This window comes from Salmo salar, chromosome ssa05, assembly GCF_905237065.1.
Source record: "Salmo salar chromosome ssa05, Ssal_v3.1, whole genome shotgun sequence".
Taxonomy (NCBI): domain Eukaryota; kingdom Metazoa; phylum Chordata; class Actinopteri; order Salmoniformes; family Salmonidae; genus Salmo; species Salmo salar.
The window spans coordinates 86,227,848-86,246,936 of record NC_059446.1 but is presented as its reverse complement, the minus strand read 5'-3'; the positions used below and the strand labels follow the sequence as shown (position 1 = coordinate 86,246,936).

Here is a 19,089-nt window from a genome sequence, read left to right as displayed (position 1 = left end):
ATTTTAAACAACCACTTTTGCCTTGTCGTGAAAACAAGCTAAATGCCGCCATCTAGAGACCATGTGTAGTTATTCACACACTATTAGTAGTGGCCTGAATTACAGTTTGTGCAATTTCTGAAATAGATTTATCGTTTTCTCTTCAATCACCATATTGTTAATTTGAGATAATAATATAGTACACGTAACATCTATATTCCAGATTAGTAACATCTATATTCCATTCCTGTTTGTACAACTATGACGTATGATGAACAACATGCAGGCCACTTCCGGACGGAATCTAATTCCAATTGAGAAAGAGGGCAGAGCTCGAGCGGCAAATTCTATGTTCTTTGTTGTATTATATAAATGTCTGGTCCGTGGTGATATTGGCTATATAAATCACGCAGGTCTTTTTGCCCGTGGCACGTCCGATATAGCTCATTCTGGAAAGGACCCGAGATAAGCGCAAGGCACAGTGCAGACGGTAGGCTAATTAAAATGCATCTTTGTCTTGCATGAGCATCCTTATTAGCCGGAACCCAATGTAGGCCAAGTCTAACGGTTAAAAATGTGTTCTGGTCATTGTGTGTGAACCTAGGCGCACCACGATTTTAACTGGAGAATACATGGTTTTACTGGTGATGGGGAGAACAATCTAGAAAGGAAATGTATTCAATGTGCTGCAAATGTAGCAAAACATGTTCAATGTATTTACAGCGTAATAAGCCTACCATGGCATCCAGGGCCATTGCCTTTTCATTTTTATTAATTCATTGGTTGTTGTTATAATAGGCTAGTCCACACAGTCAAATACTGTATGATGTACAGTATTTGGAATGCTTGATATCAACATTTCTCGACCATCATGCCGGATGCTACAATCCTCATTTCTGATTGTTTTTTTGCATGCCCCCGTCTGCTCGGTCATCCATCAGGATTTAAAATAAAGTAATTTTTTTGTCTCATAGTGTTTTGTCATTTTATTTATGTTTTGCATTACGTTCCCACTTCTCATTTTCATAATTTAATAGCACCTCCTTACTGATCATGCAGGCAAAGAAAATATTTGTACGATTGTTCATTTAGTATCAAATGTATAATTTGCTTTCAAAATGTACTTGCCACATTCCACTGTAGTAACTGCATCTTTGGTAGTTGCATCTCCTTGGCTCCTAGTGCTGTAAATAGTTCCATCCATAGAATTAGAATAAATGATGTTAGGTTCTCACTATGCTTTGTCAGTCCAATCACACAATTTCATGTCAAACTGAACATCCCAACCATTTGCCCATACATTAGTTTGTGTTTCTGGCATTGATAGATACACAATGACACTGATGCAGAGATTAAACCTATAGGTGGACATGATACTGATACAGAGATTAAACCTATAGGTGGGCATGATACTGATACAGAGATTAAACCTATAGGTGGACATGATACTGATACAGAGATTAAACCTATAGGTGGACATGATACTGATACAGAGATTAAACCTATAGGTGGACATGATACTGATACAGAGATTAAACCTATAGGTGGACATGATACTGATGCAGAGATTAAACCTATAGGTGGACATGATACTGATACAGAGATTAAACCTATAGGTGGACATGATACTGATACAGAGATTAAACCTATAGGGGGACATGATACTGATACAGAGATTAAACCTATAGGTGGACATGATACTGATACAGAGATTAAACCTATAGGTGGACATGATACTGATACAGAGATTAAACCTATAGGTGGACATGATACTGATACAGAGATTAAACCTATAGGTGGACATGACACTGATGCAGAGATTAAACCTATAGGTGGACATGATACTGATACAGAGATTAAACCTATAGGTGGACATGATACTGATACAGAGATTAAACCTATCGGTGGACATGATACTGATACAGAGATTAAACCTATAGGTGGACATGATACTGATACAGAGATTAAACCTATAGGTGGACATGATACTGATACAGAGATTAAACCTATAGGTGGACATGATACTGATACAGAGATTAAACCTATAGGTGGACATGATACTGATACAGAGATTAAACCTATAGGTGGACATGATACTGATACAGAGATTAAACCTATAGGTGGACATGATACTGATACAGAGATTAAACCTATAGGTGGACATGACACTGATGCAGAGATTAAACCTATAGGTGGACATGATACTGATACAGAGATTAAACCTATATTTGTTTATTTTATTTAACTAGGCAAGTCAGTTAAGAACAAATTCTTATTTACAATGATGACCTACCAAAAGGCAAAAGGCCTCCTGCGGGGACGGGGGCTGGGATTAAAAATGTAAAATAAATAAAATATGAATATAGGACACAACACACATCACGACAAGAGAGACAACACAACAATACATAAAGAGAGACGGAGGTGGACATGATGCTGTGCATGACCCCTGGATTGATGTGTAATCAACTTTAATGGTAGTGTTGAAGGGTTTTGTAGAACACCTATATTTAGTGCTAGAAAGGGTATTCTTAATCTTGTCTACCAGCCAGCTTTCTGAACCTACAGTACCAGTCAAAGTTTGGACACACCTACTCATTCAAGGGTTTTTCTTTATTTTTTACAATTTTCTACATTGTAAAATAATAGTGAAGACATCAACACTATGAAATAACACATGTAGTAACCAAAAAAGTGTTAAACAAATCAAAATATATATTAAATAAGAATATGTTCCTAACTGACTTGCGTAGTTACATAAAGGTTCAATAAAAATATAAAAAATATAAAATTATAATAATTCTGTTATCCATGCAGTTCTGTAGCCTGGTCCCAGGTCTGTTGTCTCCTTCTATAGCCTGGCCCCAGATCTGTTGTCTCCTTATATAGCCTGGTCCCAGATCTGTTGTCTCCTTCTATAGCCTGGTCCCAGGTCTGTTGTCTCCTTCTGTAGCCTGGTCCCAGATCTGTTGAATCCTTCTATAGCCTGTTCCCAGATCTGTTGTCACCCTCTGTAGCCTGGTCCCAGATCTGTTGTCTCCTTCTGTAGCCTGGTTCCAGATCTGTTGTCTCCTTCTGTAGCCTGGTCCCAGGTCTGTTGTCTCCTTCTGTAGCCTGGTCCCAGATCTGTTGAATCCTTCTATAGCCTGTTCCCAGATCTGTTGTTTCCTTCCGTAGCCTGGTCCCAGATCTGTTGTCACCCTCTGTAGCCTGGTCCCAGATCTGTTGTCTCCTTCTATAGCCTGGTCCCAGATCTGTTGTCTCCTTCTGTAGCCTGGTCCCAGATCTGTTGTCTCCTTCTATAGCCTGGTCCCAGATCTGTTGTCTCCTTCTGTAGCCTGGTCCCAGGTCTGTTGTCTCCTTCTGTAGCCTGGTCCCAGATCTGTTTTCTCCTTCTGTAGCCTGGTCCCAGATCTGTTGTCTCCTTCTGTAGCCTGGTCCCAGATCTGTTGTCTCCTTCTGTAGCCTGGTCCCAGGTCTGTTGTCTCCTTCTATAGCCTGGTCCCAGATCTGTTGTCTCCTTCTGTAGCCTAATCCCAAAACTGTCTGTGCTCTTGCCAACTCCATTGCTCATTGTCAAGCCAAACATACATGACAAGGAAGGACAAGGAGTTGGCATGTTAGCACAAACAGACTGGCACTCAGGATAGCAGTTCTCAGAGAGAATTGGTGAATTTTCCAGTGGTCCTACTGTGTTGTATGTATCAACATGCAGAATGAGCCAGGCTAACTGCTGTAGGTATCAACATACAGAATGAACCAGGCTAACTGCTGTATGTATCAACATACAGAATGAACCAGGCTAACTGCTGTATGTATCAACATGCAGAATGAACCAGGCTAACTGCTGTATGTATCAGCATGCAGAATGAACCAGGCTAACTGCTGTATGTATCAACATGCAGAATGAACCAGGATAACTGCTGTATGTATCAGCATGCAGAATGAACCAGGCTAACTGCTGTATGTATCAACATGCAGAATGAACCAGGCTAACTGCTGTATGTATCAACATGCAGAATGAACCAGGCTAACTGCTGTATGTATCAACATGCAGAATGAACCAGGCTAACTGCTGTATGTATCAACATGCAGAATGAACCAGGCTAACTGCTGTATGTATCAACATGCAGAATGAACCAGGCTAACTGCTGTATGTATCAACAGGCAGAATGAACCAGGCTAACTGCTGTATGTATCAACATGCAGAATGAACCAGGCTAACTGCTGTATGTATCAACATGCAGCATGAACCAGGCTAACTGCTGTATGTATCAACATGCAGAATGAACCAGGCTAACTGCTGTATGTATCAACATGCAGCATGAACCAGGCTAACTGCTGTATGTATCAACATGCAGCATGAACCAGGCTAACTGCTGTATGTATCAACATGCAGAATGAACCAGGCTAACTGCTGTATGTATCAGCATGCAGAATGAACCAGGCTAACTGCTGTATGTATCAACATGCAGAATGAACCAGGCTAACTGCTGTATGTATCAACATGCAGAATGAACCAGGCTAACTGCTGTATGTATCAACATGCAGAATGAACCAGGCTAACTGCTGTATGTATCAACATGCAGAATGAACCAGGCTAACTGCTGTATGTATCAACATGCAGAATGAACCAGGCTAACTGCTGTATGTATCAACATGCAGAATGAACCAGGCTAACTGCTGTATGTATCAACATGCAGAATGAACCAGGCTAACTGCTGTATGTATCAACATGCAGAATGAACCAGGCTAACTGCTGTATGTATCAACATGCAGAATGAACCAGGCTAACTGCTGTATGTATCAACATGCAGAATGAACCAGGCTAACTGCTGTATGTATCAACATGCAGAATGAACCAGGCTAACTGCTGTATGTATCAACAGGCAGAATGAACCAGGCTAACTGCTGTATGTATCAACATGCAGAATGAACCAGGCTAACTGCTGTATGTATCAACATGCAGAATGAACCAGGCTAACTGCTGTATGTATCAACATGCAGAATGAACCAGGCTAACTGCTGTATGTATCAACATGCAGCATGAACCAGGCTAACTGCTGTATGTATCAACATGCAGAATGAACCAGGCTAACTGCTGTATGTATCAACATGCAGCATGAACCAGGCTAACTGCTGTATGTATCAACATGCAGAATGAACCAGGCTAACTGCTGTATGTATCAACATGCAGAATGAACCAGGCTAACTGCTGTATGTATCAACATGCAGAATGAACCAGGCTAACTGCTGTATGTATCAACAGGCAGATTGCTGCTTTCTTATCTATCTAGTAGGACGAAGATGTCTGACAAAAGTGACCTGAAAGCTGAGCTGGAGCGAAAGAAACAGAGGCTAGCTCAAATACGAGAGGAGAAGAAGAGAAAGGAGGAGGAGAGGAAAAAGAAAGAGGTGAGGAGAAATCTCTATTAATTTGAATATGATGTGAACTTCTTTGGTTTAGTTCAGCATCTCAAATGAGGATGAATAGAGCATTTCTATAACAGTATATCAGACGTCTGATTTGGGTTGGTAGTGTTTCTCAAGTCTTTGTGGAGCTACACTGGCTCCGATCCAAATGACACCCTATTCCCTATATAGTGCACTTCAAATGGCACCCTTATCCCTTTATAGTGCACTTCAAATGGCACCCTATTCCCTATATAATGCACTTCAAATGGCACACTATTCCCTAGATAATGCACTTCAAATAACACCCTATTCCCTATATAATGCACTACTTTTGGCTTCAAATAACACCCTATTCCCTATATAATGCACTACTTTTGGCCAGTGCACCATGTAGGGGATAGGGTGCTATTTGGGACAGAGACAGTGATACTGAAGTTCTCCCCAACACCTGTTCAGTCTGAGAGTCTGCAGCAGAAAACAGAGAATGTCTCTGAAGATTCTGACTTGGACCGCAAACGAAGAGAGACGGAGGCGCTGCTGCAGAGTATTGGGATCTCACCAGAACCACCATTAGGTATACCAGTCATATCCTTATTGCTTTCTGAGATCATCCTATCCTACCATCCTACTGACCTTTCTGAGATCATCCTATCCTACCATCCTACTGACCTTTCTGAGATCATCCTATCCTACCATCCTACTAACCTTTCTGAGGTCATCCTATCCTAGCATCCTACTGACCTTTCTGAGGTCATCCTATCCTACCATCCTACTGACCTTTCTGAGGTCATCCTATCCTACCATCCTACTGACCTTTCTGAGATCATCCTATCCTACCATCCTACTAACCTTTCTGAGGTCATCCTATCCTACCATCCTACTGACCTTTCTGAGGTCATCCTATACTACCATCCTACTAACCTTTCTGAGGTCATCCTATCCTACCATCCTACTGACCTTTCTGAGTTCATCCTATCCTACCATCCTACTGACCTTTCTGAGATCATCCTATCCTACCATCCTACTGACCTTTCTGAGATCATCCTATCCTACCATCCTACTAACCTTTCTGAGATCATCCTATCCTACCATCCTACTGACCATTCTGAGATCATCCTACCCTAACGAAAAACATTTCCAGTGAGAATGTTTTTCAGTCCTGTACTAGGTTTAATCTGTGTATGGGAAACTGGCCTGTCTTTGTTTAATGAGTATATCTTGTGGTAATGGTCTCCATACAAAATAATCAGGTCATGAAATGATCTTCAGTTTACACTATATCATATATTCAAACAAATCATTTACATTATTAATTGACTCTAATTTTTCCTTTATGGCATAAACACATTGAAATTCCATTGTGTCACGTTCAAAAGGTTAGTAATAAGAATCCAGTGATTTGGTTGGTAGGGTTATATATTCATGTATTTTAAGAGACTACTGCAGGTATGAATCTTATGTATTCAGTTCAGATGGTTAGTTTGATATGCTATGTCAACATACTGACAGATTTCACACTAGCTTGGTGGTCGTGCATTATTATGTCACAAACCAGTTGGGTTTCCATCAGAAAGTTGACGATCTCTTCCCCTCTTTTCTTGTGAATTCTTCTTCCTTTGCTTTGAACCATTTCAATCCATCCTGTTGATTTGGAACCCTTCTGGTTTGGCTGTGGGGCTCTGACTGCTGGCCACCAGTGCAGCCTCTGCAGCTCTTAACATGGGATACCTGTTATTTTCATTATTTAGTCCCAACCCCTATGTCTCCCTCTTCACAATCAGTGAGCACCACCAGTGATGCTGGCAGCCAGGAGTCCGTAGATGGGGGGACAGTGGGAAGGTATGGAACATGCTCTTTACTCTATCACACACACACACACACACACACACACACACACACACACACACACACACACACACACACACACACACACACACACACACACACACACACACACACACACACACACACACAACTGCTATCAGATGTAGTATTGATGTCATGGAAAATGTTCACTATTACAAACAAGCAGAAGGTATTTTAGTACTGTTCAATTATTTTCTATATGAACACACACAGACAAATGGATGTACAACTGGAAATATTTGGTATTGGCATTCTATACAACAACAACGAGGTATATTGTATGCTAAAAGCTTCTCTCTTTGGTTCTAACAATTTGTAAATGTTAGTCTATCAATGTAGCTAACATCATGAACATATGACATTGAGAACTGTGGAAATGTCTGTGTCCGTATGGCACTCTATTCCCTACAGTAAATAATATAGTGCACTACTTTTGACAAGGGCCCATAGGACTTCTGGTCAAAAGTAGTTCACTATGTAGGGAAAAGGGTGCCATTTGGGACTCAGACAATGTATATGTGCACAGTGGCACAGAGTATCTGATGTTTATCCCTTCTCTTTTCATCTTGTAATGGGACATCAGATATAGGTAAGAACCAGAGTCGATGTACTAGTGATTATGGAGAAGATGTTTCTGTTCAGGGAGACTTCAGGGTCGTCCTGCAGTGACATCAGTTGATTATGTGACATCAGTTGATTATGTGACATCAGTTGATTATGTGACATCAGTTGATTATGTGACATAAGTGACATCAGTTGATTATGTGACATCAGTTGATTATGTGACATCAGTGACATCAGTTGATTATGTGACATCAGTTGATTATGTGACATCAGTTGATTATGTGACATCAGTTGATTATGTGACATCAGTTGATTACATGACATCGGTGACATCAGTTGATTATGTGAGATCAGTTGATTATGTGACATCAGTTGATTATGTGACATCAGTGACAGCAGTGGAACTGTGAATGTAACTTCTATTGAGGCAGTGGAACTGTGAATGTAACTTCTATTGAGGCAGTGGAACTGTGAATGTGTCTCTGTCCCAAATGCCATCCTATTCCCCATATAGTCAACTATTCTTGACCAGAGCCCTATGAGCCCTGGTCAACATTTGTGCACTACTACATAGAAAATAGGGTGGAATTTGGGATCCATCCTGTGTTTTGTTTAATGTTTGTTTTGTGTACACACTGTCATGCATGAATTCATATGTTCTAAAAGTGATGTCCCTTGAGTTGATGTATGGACTCATTTGTGTTGTTTTGGCGCCCCCTGCTGCTGTGTTTAGGACCCTGCAGTGGGACACGGACCCCTCTGCTCTCCAGCTGCAGGCAGACTCTGAGCTGGGGTATGTCTTTCCTCTTGATTCTGCTCCCAAATGGCACCCTATTCCCTATATAGTGCACTACTTTTGACCAGAGCCCATAGGACTTACACAAAGGTTATATTTTTCTTGACTGATAGCAGAGTGTTCATCTTTCAGGCGCAGGATGCACAGACTTGGAGCGTCAAAAATAGTACAGATTGACTTCGTTCCCAAAGAGCTTGTGACCTACACTAAAGAGACCCAGACTCCTTCAGCAGCACATCAGTCTGAAGGTAATGAATATTGAGTTGACTCTTGAGTTGACGCTTAAAGAACTCTTGAGGTTGACTCTTGAATTTGACTCTTGAAGTTGACTCTTGGAGTTGACGCCTGAAGTTGACGCTTGAAGTTGACTCTTGAGTTGACTCTTGAAGTTGACTCTTGAAGTAGACTCTTGAAGTTGACTCTTGAGTTGACTCTTGAAGTTGACTCTTGAAGTAGACTCATGAAGTTGACTCTTGAGTTGACGCTTGAAGTTGACGGTTGAAGTTGACTCTTGAGTTGACTCTTGAAGTTGACTCTTGAAGTAGACTCTTGAAGTAGACTCTTGAGTTGACGCTTGAAGTTGACTCTTGAGTTGACACTTGAAGTTGACTCTTGAGTTGACACTTGAAGTTGACTCTTGAAGTTGACTCTTGAAGTAGACTCTTGAAGTTGACTCTTGAGTTGACGCCGAAGTTGACGCTGAAGTTGACTCTTGAGTTGACTCTTGAAGTTGACTCTTGAAGTTGACTCTTGAAGTAGACTCTTGAAGTTGACTCTTGAGTTGACGCTTGAAGTTGACGCTTGAAGTTGACTCTTGAAGTTGACTCTTGAAGTTGACTCTTGAAGTAGACTCTTGAGTTGACGCTTGAAGTTGACTCTTGAGTTGACACTTGAAGTTGACGCTTGAAGTTGACTCTTGAAGTTGACTCTTGAAGTAGACTCTTGAAATGTATACTTTTAATGTAGAGCTCTAGGTTGGTTAGTATGAATGGGTATGGTTGATATTTTCAATATGCTCTCTCCCCACAGAGTGAAACAATGTGGAAGCCTATGTTGTATGTTTGTGTGTAACACAGGAGGTTGGTGGCACATTAATTGGGGAGGACTGGCTCGTGGTAATGACTGGAGTGGAATCAGTGGAATGGTATCAAATACATCAAACACATGGATACGATTCCATTTGCTCCGTTCTGGATGTTATTATGAGCCGTTCTCCCCTCAGCAGCCTCCTGTAGTGTAGAACATAAAACACGTCTTTCCTCCCAGAAGAAGAAGAGGATGAGGAGAGCAGTGAGCCTAAAGCTTCCCCTCAGACTGACCAGTTGGAGGAGGAAGGAGAGGCAGAGGACAGTAAACAGAGTAATAATGACTTTATGTTCTTTAACACACTGCTGTTAGAAAAAGCACTCGCAACCTCTGAGGTGACTTGTTGCATGGGGATTATTTGATGATAAATCAGATTTAGCCAAACATATACAACCAACATATATTCTCAACACTGGTATCACAATGTGTGTGATCCTTCTCAGCCCATGCCAGAGAGCTGACGGAGGAGGAGAGGGAACAGATCCTCCACTCAGAGGACTTCCTGGTGTTCTTTGAGCGGTCGGTCTCTGTGGTGGAGCGGGCGCTGGCCGAGGAGGGAGACATCTTCTTCGACTACAGCGGCCGGGACCTGGAGGACAAAGAAGGGTGAGAACATTGAGCATGGCCGTGTCCCAAATGGCACCCTGATCCCTATGTAGTGCACTACGTTTGACCAAGGTCCATAGGGCTCATCAGCTCATCACAGCTTTGTACTTAATTTCCATTAATGAAAAAGTTAAAAGTCGCAGTTATTGCAGGATATCCAAGGAATAGGGCCATTTAGGATGCACACCATGTTCCCTGTGGATGGATGTTATGGGAGGAATAAGTACACATTACACTGGAGTAGCACTGGAGTGGCACTGGAGTAGCACTGGAGTGGCACTGGAGTATAACTGGAGTAGCACTGGAGTGGCACTGGAGTATAACTGGAGTAGCACTGGAGTAGCACTGTAATAGAACTGGAGTATAACTGGATTAGAACTTGAGTAGAACTGGAGTAGCACTGGAGTGGCACTGGAGTTGAACTGAAGTAGCACTGGAGTGGCACTGGAGTATAACTGGAGAAGAATTGGAGTAGCACTGGAGTAGCACTGGAGTAGCACTGGAGTAGAACTGGAGTAGCACTGGAATAGCACTGGAGTATAACTGGAGAAGAACTGGAGTAGCACTGGAGTAGCACTGGAGTAGCACTGGAGTAGAACTGGAGTAGTACTGGAGTATAACTGGATTAGAACTGGAGTAGCACTGTAATAGAACTGGAGTATAACTGGAGTAGCACTGTAATATAACTGAAGTAGAACTGGAGAAGAACTGGAGTAGCACTGGAGTAGCACTGTAATAGAACTGGAGTAGAACTGGATTAGAACTTGAGTAGAACTGGAGTAGCACTGGAGTGGCACTGGAGTTGAACTGGAGTAGCACTGGAGTGGCACTGGAGTAGAACTGGAGTAGCACTGGAATAGCACTCGAGAATAACTGGAGAAGAACTGGAGTAGCACTGGAGTAGAACTGGAGTAGAACTGGAGTAGCACTGTAATAGAACTGGAGTAGAACTGGAGTAGCACTGTAATAGAACTGGAGAAGAACTGGAGTAGCACTGGAGTATAACTGTAATAGAACTGGAGTATAACTGGAGAAGAACTGGAGTAGCACTGTAATAGAACTGGAGTATAACTGGAGTAGCACTGTAATATAACTGGAGAAGAACTGGAGTAGCACTGTAATAGAACTGGAGTAGAACTGGAGTAGAACTGGAGTAGCACTGTAATAGAACTGGAGTAGAACTGGAGTAGCACTGTAATAGAACTGGAGAAGAACTGGAGTAGCACTGGAGTATAACTGTAATAGAACTGGAGTATAACTGGAGTAGCACTGTAATAGAACTGGAGTAGAACTGGAGTAGCACTGTAATAGAACTGGAGTAGAACTGGAGTAGAACTGGAGTAGCACTGTAATAGAACTGGAGTAGAACTGGAGTAGCACTGTAATAGAACTGGAGTAGAACTGGAGTATAACTGGAGTAGCACTGTAATAGAACTGGAGTAGAACTGGAGTAGAACTGGAGTAGCGCCGGAGTAGCGCCGGAGTAGAATCGGAGTAGAACTGGAGCGAACATCTTTCCCATTTCCCTTTCTGCCTTATCAGGGACATGCAAGGTGGATCCAATCTGTCTTTCAACCGTGTGTTCCATGACGATCACTGGTCCAAACACCGAGTAGTCACCTGCTTAGACTGGTCCCCACAGGTACAATGGAACTTTCTCCCAGTTTAGAACATATCTGATGCATCTACTTCCTTCATTTCCTTTATTTGTCTATGTCAAGACCACAGAACTAGAATGAATGCCACTTTGAGTGCACCCCTGAGTTTACCAGTCATGGTCAGAGGTTCCAAGCCTGTTCTGTTCATTCCATTTCTATGGTCAAGACAGAAGAAGAAGACTTGGTTGAAGTAACAAGCCAGTCCTGTTCTATACTATATTGTGTCTTTGCAGTACCCTGAACTGATGGTGGCCTCTTACAACAGCAACGAGGATGCTCCACACGAGCCTGATGGGATAGCGCTGGTGTGGAACATGAAGTTCAAGAAGACCACTCCAGAGTATACATTTCACTGCCAGGTCAGCAGCTGTTTGTTGATCTGATGTGACGTAAGACTGATGCTTGAGAGAGGATGGATGACATTTCATCATTACAACGTTGAAGTCATTTCATTTGCTAACATTCAGAACCACAAGTTAAGAACATAATGGAAGGGAATGTATTGTTGAATGTCACACGATATAATGGCAGGTAGCCTAGTGGTTAGAGCGTTGGGCCAGTAACCCGAAAGGTTGCTAGATCAAATCCCCGAGCTGACAAGGTAAAAATCTATCGTTCTGCCCCCACTGTTCCTAGGCCGTCATTGTAAATAAGAATTTGTTCTTAACTGACTTGCCTAGTTAAATGAAGGTAAAATAAAAACTAACATGGTTTAACTCGATTCAAATAATTATTATATTGTTCTAGGTAGTTTTGCTGTATATTGGCCATCTCATTTTACTCTCTCTCTCTCTTCTATCGCTCTCTCTATTTCTGTCTCTGCCTCCTCTGGTTATCTGCTTCTCTCTCTTTCTCTCTCTTTCTATATCCCTCTCCCCCTCTCTCCCCCTCTCTCTCTCTCCCCCTCTCTCTCTCTCTGTCTCAGTCATCAGTGATGTCTGTGGGCTTTGCTCAGTTCCATCCTAACTTGGTGGTGGGGGGAACGTACTCTGGACAGATTGTGTTGTGGGATAACCGTAGTCACAGGAGGACCCCCGTCCAGAGGACCCCTCTGTCTGCTGCGGCACACACTGTAAGTTAACAGACACCTCCCTCCACACACTGTAAGTTAACAGACACCTCCCTCCACACACTGTAAACTAACAGACACCTCCCTCCACACACTGTAAGTTAACAGACACCTCCCTCCACACACTGTAAGTTAACAGACACCTCCCTCCACACACTGTAAGTTAACAGACAACTCCCTCCACACACTGTAAGTTAACAGACACCTCCCTCCACACACTGTAAACTAACAGACACCTCCCTCCACACACTGTAAGTTAACAGACACCTCCCTCCACACACTGTAAACTAACAGACACCTCCCTCCACACACTGTAAGTTAACAGACACCTCCCTCCACACACTGTAAGTTAACAGACACCTCCCTCCACACACTGTAAGTTAACAGACACCTCCCTCCACACACTGTAAACTAACAGACACCTCCCTCCACACACTGTAAGTTAACAGACACCTCCCTCCACACACTGTAAGTTAACAGACACCTCCCTCCACACACTGTAAGTTAACAGACACCTCCCTCCACACACTGTAAGTTAACAGACACCTCCCTCCACACACTGTAAACTAACAGACACCTCCCTCCACACACTGTAAACTAACAAAAACCTCCCTCCACACACTGTAAGTTAACAGACACCCCCCTCCACACACTGTAAACTAACAGACACCTCCCTCCACACACTGTAAGTTAACAGACACCTCCCTCCACACACTGTAAACTAACAGACACCTCCCTCCACACACTGTAAGCTAACAGACACCTCCCTCCACACACTGTAAACTAACAGACACCTCCCTCCACACACTGTAAGTTAACAGACACCTCCCTCCACACACTGTAAGTTAACAGACACCTCCCTCCACACACTGTAAACTAACAGACACCTCCCTCCACACACTGTAAACTAACAGACACCTCCCTCCACACACTGTAAGTTAACAGACACCTCCCTCCACACACTGTAAGTTAACAGACACCTCCCTCCACACACTGTAAGTTAACAGACACCTCCCTCCACACACTGTAAACTAACAGACACCTCCCTCCACACACTGTAAGCTAACAGACACCTCCCTCCACACACTGTAAGTTAACAGACACCTCCCTCCACACACTGTAAGTTAACAGACACCTCCCTCCACACACTGTAAACTAACAGACACCTCCCTCCACACACTGTAAACTAACAGACACCTCCCTCCACACACTGTAAGTTAACAGACACCTCCCTCCACACACTGTAAGTTAACAGACACCTCCCTCCACACACTGTAAGTTAACAGACACCTCCCTCCACACACTGTAAACTAACAGACACCTCCCTCCACACACTGTAAGTTAACAGACACCTCCCTCCACACACTGTAAGTTAACAGACACCTCCCTCCACACACTGTAAGTTAACAGACACCTCCCTCCACACACTGTAAGTTAACAGACACCTCCCTCCACACACTGTAAGTTAACAGACACCTCCCTCCCTCCACACACTGTAAGTTAACAGACACCTCCTCCACACACTGTAAGTTAAGAGACACCTCCCTCCACACACTGTAAGTTAACAGACACCTCCCTCCACACACTGTAAGTTAACAGACACCTCCCTCCACACAGTGTAAGTTAACAGACACCTCCCTCCACACACTGTAAGTTAACAGACACCTCCCTCCACACACTGTAAACTAACAGACACCTCCCTCCACACACTGTAAGTTAACAGACACCTCCCTCCACACACTATAAACTAACAGACACCTCCCTCAACACAATGTAAGTTAACACTCTGTAAGTTAACAGACACCTCCCTCAACACAATGTAAGTTAACACACTGTAAGTTAACAGACACCTCCCTCAACACAATGTAAGTTAACACACTGTAAGTTAACAGACACCTCCCTCAACACAATGTAAGTTAACACACTGTAAGTTAACAGACACCTCCCTCAACACAATGTAAGTTAACACACTGTAAGTTAACAGACACCTCCCTCAACACAATGTAAGTTAACACACTGTAAGTTAACAGACACCTCCCTCAACACAATGTAAGTTAACACTGTAAGTTAACAGACACCTCCCTCAACACAATGTAAGTTAACACACTGTAAGTTAACAGACACCTCCCTCAACACAATGTAAGTTAACACACTGTAAGTTAACAGACACCTCCCTCTGCCTCTCATATACTCTACTGTAACGTGTTTATATCAGTGTGACCTCTGCGGCCGTATCAAACGTTTTAGAGTAGGAATGCTGATCTAGGATCAGGTATCCCGTGTCCATGGAATCTTATTCATTGTCATCTGAAAACTCCTACTGTCAGATGCTTCATATATACGGCCCCTGATCTCTGATTCAAGCTAGTTTGTTTGGCTTTCTTTGTTTACAAATTCAAAAGATTTCAAACAGATTTGTGTTAACCTTGTCCCCAGGCCAATTGCGTATAAGAAGCGTTGGGAAGAAGAGTCTGGGGAACAACATTAGATTTGTGGTAACATATCTAAGAACCGACCTACTGTTCTTTCCTCCAGCACCCAGTGTACTGTGTGAACGTGGTGGGTACCCAGAACGCCAACAACCTGATAACAGTGTCTACTGATGGGAAGATGTGCTCCTGGAGTCTAGACATGCTCTCTCAGCCTCAGGTTAGCAGATGGCACCCTAAATGGCACCCTATTCCCTTTATAGTGCACTTCTTTTGACCAGGGTCCATTGGGTAGTAGTGCACTATAAAGGGAATAGGGTGCCATTTGAGACATATGTATCGCAATAAACTCCTATTAATTCTCCTCAGAGAATTTATCTAAATAAATGATTTCATGATATATTATTTTTATCCATAAAGAAAATGACTAGTATTTGTCTTTGTTCCATGTTTATTGAGGTAAACTATATGAGCATGCATTTAACAGGAGAGTATGGAGCTGGTCTACAATAAGTCCAAGCCCGTAGCAGTAACAGGAATGGCCTTCCCTGCCGGAGATGTTAACAACTACGTGGTGGGAAGCGAGGAAGGGATGGTGTACTCTGCGTCCCGCCACGGCAGGTTAGTGAGATGAGGCGCAATAGGAACAGTTATTTATAACATGAATGTGTCTTCACGTTTCCATAGAAACAGCACATGACACTGCGGGATGTGTGTAATGTCAGTCTCTCACATGATCTATATTTTACAATGTTTTTTATTGTTACAAATTAATGCAACCTGATGAAGTTGATGTTATTTATGTTTCCAATGAAAACAGCGCAAGATGTTTGCGATATGTGTGTGTCCTTCGACCAACCAGCCTACTGTATCTGGAATGATAGCTTTATCTTAAGGCTCATTGAATGTACTTAAGTGAATGCCTTGTTATGTTGTTGTGTGCAGTAAAGCAGGTATAGCTGAGATGTTTGAGGGGCACCAGGGCCCAGTGACTGGGATCAGCTGCCATAACGCTGTGGGTACTGTCGACTTCTCACACCTCTTCATCACGTCCTCCTTTGACTGGACAGTAAAACTGTGGTCAATCAAGGTAAGACAAGTCACATTACTCTACTCAGGGTGTTATCCCTGTTCCCTGATCTACATGTTTAACTAACAATTACAAGATAGTTAAAACTGCCACCTAAGGCCCCAAAGAACCCTCAGCTGTAGCAGCATTCTTGCGCTGTCTTCGTAGAATTAGAATGGAATAGAATTCTCGTAGAATAGAATTTGAATTTGTTGTTCTTTCTGTGTCTGTCTCTCTCTCCAGCACAACAAGCCACTGTACTCGTTTGAGGATAATGCAGACTATGTCTATGATGTCAGTTGGTCCCCTGTGCATCCGGCTCTCTTTGCCTCCGTGGATGGGATGGGTCGTTTGGACCTGTGGAACCTCAACAATGACACTGAGGTGAGTCACACAATCTCATAGGTTACTTGACTTATTTATGGCCCATCGTTCCTTTGGGAGCATAGGTCATCGACGACTCCTCTCCATCACACTCTGTTCTGGGCAGTCTCCTCCAGCTGGTTCCTCACAATCACACTCTGTTCTGGGCGGTCTCGTCCAGCCCATTCCTCTCCATCACACTCTGTTCTGGGCAGTCTCCTCCAGCTGGTTCCTCTCCATCACAATCTGTTCTGGGCAGTCTCCTCCAGCTGGTTCCTCTCCATCACACTCTGTTCTGAGCAGTCTCCTCCAGCTGGTTCCTCTCCATCACAATCTGTTCTGGGCAGTCTCCTCCAGCTGGTTCCTCTCCATCACACTCTGTTCTGAGGAGTCTCCTCCAGCTGGTTCCTCTCCATCACACTCTGTTCTGGGCAGTCTCCTCCAGCTCGTTCTTCTCCATGACGGTTTTTATTAGTTAATTGTTTACCACTGTACAGCTTTCTTTTATCCTGGACTGGATGTGTATGATGCAGAATAGGATTTGATCATATTTCTACATAGCTATCTGTTGTTGGTATGTGGTTGTAAGATAATATGACACTTTTTTTTTTAAAGGTGCCCACAGCGAGTGTGACGATCGAGGGGGCGTGTGCTCTGAACCGTGTGAGATGGGCGTCGGGAGGCAGAGAGGTTGCCGTGGGTGACTCGGAGGGGCGTGTCTGGATCTACGATGTGGGAGAGGTGAAATAATTAAGTCCATCATTTAAAGGGTTCTAACGATGAGAGAATGGGTGCTGAAGCTGAAACAAGATGGAACTCATGGCCTTGTTGTTGTGCCTTGGATTCTTATTCACTTCTTTGCTGAAATGGGATACATTAGTTAGGCTACTGTTGTTTCTATCCAATTGTTTTTCTGTTTTTTTTTTCTTCATATATATGCTCATCTATATATTTTATACTTATATATTCTAATCCCATTCCTTTACTAGATTGTGTGTATTAGGTTTTGTTGTGGAGTTGTTAGATATTACCTGTTAGATACTGCTGCACTGTCGGATCTAGAAGCATAAGCATTTCGCTACACTCGCAATAACATCTGCTAACATTGTGTATGTGACCAATAAAATTTTATTTGCTTTGATTTGATATGTGACTGACTGTGTTTGTCTCCTGTAGCTGGCAGTGCCACACCCTGAGGACTGGAGCCACTTCGCCCGCACCCTAGTTGAGATCCGTGCCAACCGCGGGGACGGAGAGGAAGAGGGGGCCGTGGAGCTGGCAGCCTGAAACCCTCTCATCAATGGATGCAACGTTTCAAGACTGACAGCTTGATAACAGACATTTACAGATAACAAACCATCATTTACTGACATAACAACAGCAGCATGCATGCTTTAGTGACATTCAAGTCATTGTGATTAGACTGACTCCAAGCTTATGCTCCATAGATCAAAGTAAGAAACAAGGATTTTCCAGGGCAACAACTATTCTTACTAGGGTTATTTATTGGTTCATTAAACAGTTGATATGTATATACGTGATATCAAAATCATATGGCTTGCAATGATAATGTGCTTATGGGTCTAACGTGGGTCTAAATGTTGGAGTGAGCTAGATATGATCCTGATATTATACTGGTTTGATGATCAGATTCCTGTGATCTGTTCATGTTGTTCTTTCTTCAAGGTTATAAAAGCTGCATTAATAACAAGTTGGATCATTGTTTTCTCAAGATATCCAAGTTAACCTTTAATAATGTTTTTAAGTAGCTTTGGGCTTTTCAGTGCATCAGCATGATAATTATTACATTTTGGTTGCTGTTAAAAAAAATGGTTTTGTTTTAAGAAATAAGTCTAAAAATGTATGGCTTTTTGCTGTAAGGACAACAATTGACAATAAAATCAGGATAACTTAAATACTGATTTGTATGCCACAAATCTCACAGACCAGGCTGTATGGGCTACTGTAGTACTGTAGTAGAAGTTTTAGGGTTATGGTTGAAGATAATACATTTACAGTGTGTATTGCATTTTACATTTTACTACCATTATTTAAATATTCCACCTATGCCATTTCTGTGTTTGATTTTGAATCGAAACATTTGTACAGTAATTTGATATAAACCATCCCCAGTCAGCTACTGTAAGCTATTGATTTGAGGTCAGTTGTAGTATCACCGTGTGAATGTA

The 19,089-nt window shown here is 42.6% G+C and overlaps 1 protein-coding gene across 7 annotated transcripts; it reads left to right on the top strand.

Annotated features, from left to right (window-relative positions):
* The first annotated feature begins 81 nt into the window (after nt 1–81).
* LOC106592451 (cytoplasmic dynein 1 intermediate chain 1) lies at nt 82–18,816 on the top strand. Of its 7 annotated transcripts, none has more exons than XM_045719248.1 (18): nt 82–469; nt 5,253–5,394; nt 5,851–5,968; nt 7,092–7,233; nt 7,844–7,849; nt 8,558–8,617; nt 8,753–8,868; nt 9,887–9,979; nt 10,150–10,312; nt 11,855–11,954; nt 12,204–12,329; nt 12,896–13,042; nt 15,575–15,688; nt 15,956–16,089; nt 16,414–16,558; nt 16,781–16,921; nt 17,516–17,641; nt 18,077–18,816. In XM_045719248.1, exons 2-18 carry the CDS (start codon nt 5,287–5,289, stop codon nt 18,185–18,187), a joined length of 1,950 nt encoding a protein of 649 aa, XP_045575204.1. In that variant the 5' UTR covers nt 82–469; nt 5,253–5,286; the 3' UTR covers nt 18,188–18,816. The 7 variants fall into 7 exon arrangements, with proteins under 7 accessions (XP_045575204.1, XP_045575207.1, XP_045575203.1 ...); XM_045719251.1 differs by having other exon boundaries at nt 5,249–5,394; nt 7,176–7,233; XM_045719247.1 differs by having other exon boundaries at nt 5,249–5,394.
* The last annotated feature ends 273 nt before the right edge of the window (nt 18,817–19,089 follow it).

Excerpts from the sequence above, each read along its gene's own strand:
- LOC106592451 (XM_045719248.1), top strand. The coding sequence starts at position 5,287 with ATGTCTGACAAAAGTGACCTGAAAGCTGAGCTGGAGCGAAAGAAACAG. Across the intron at positions 5,395-5,850 it reads AGGAGAGGAAAAAGAAAGAG|TCTGAGAGTCTGCAGCAGAA; the intron begins GTGAGGAGAAAT and ends ACACCTGTTCAG. Across the intron at positions 13,043-15,574 it reads TGTCTGCTGCGGCACACACT|CACCCAGTGTACTGTGTGAA; the intron begins GTAAGTTAACAG and ends TCTTTCCTCCAG.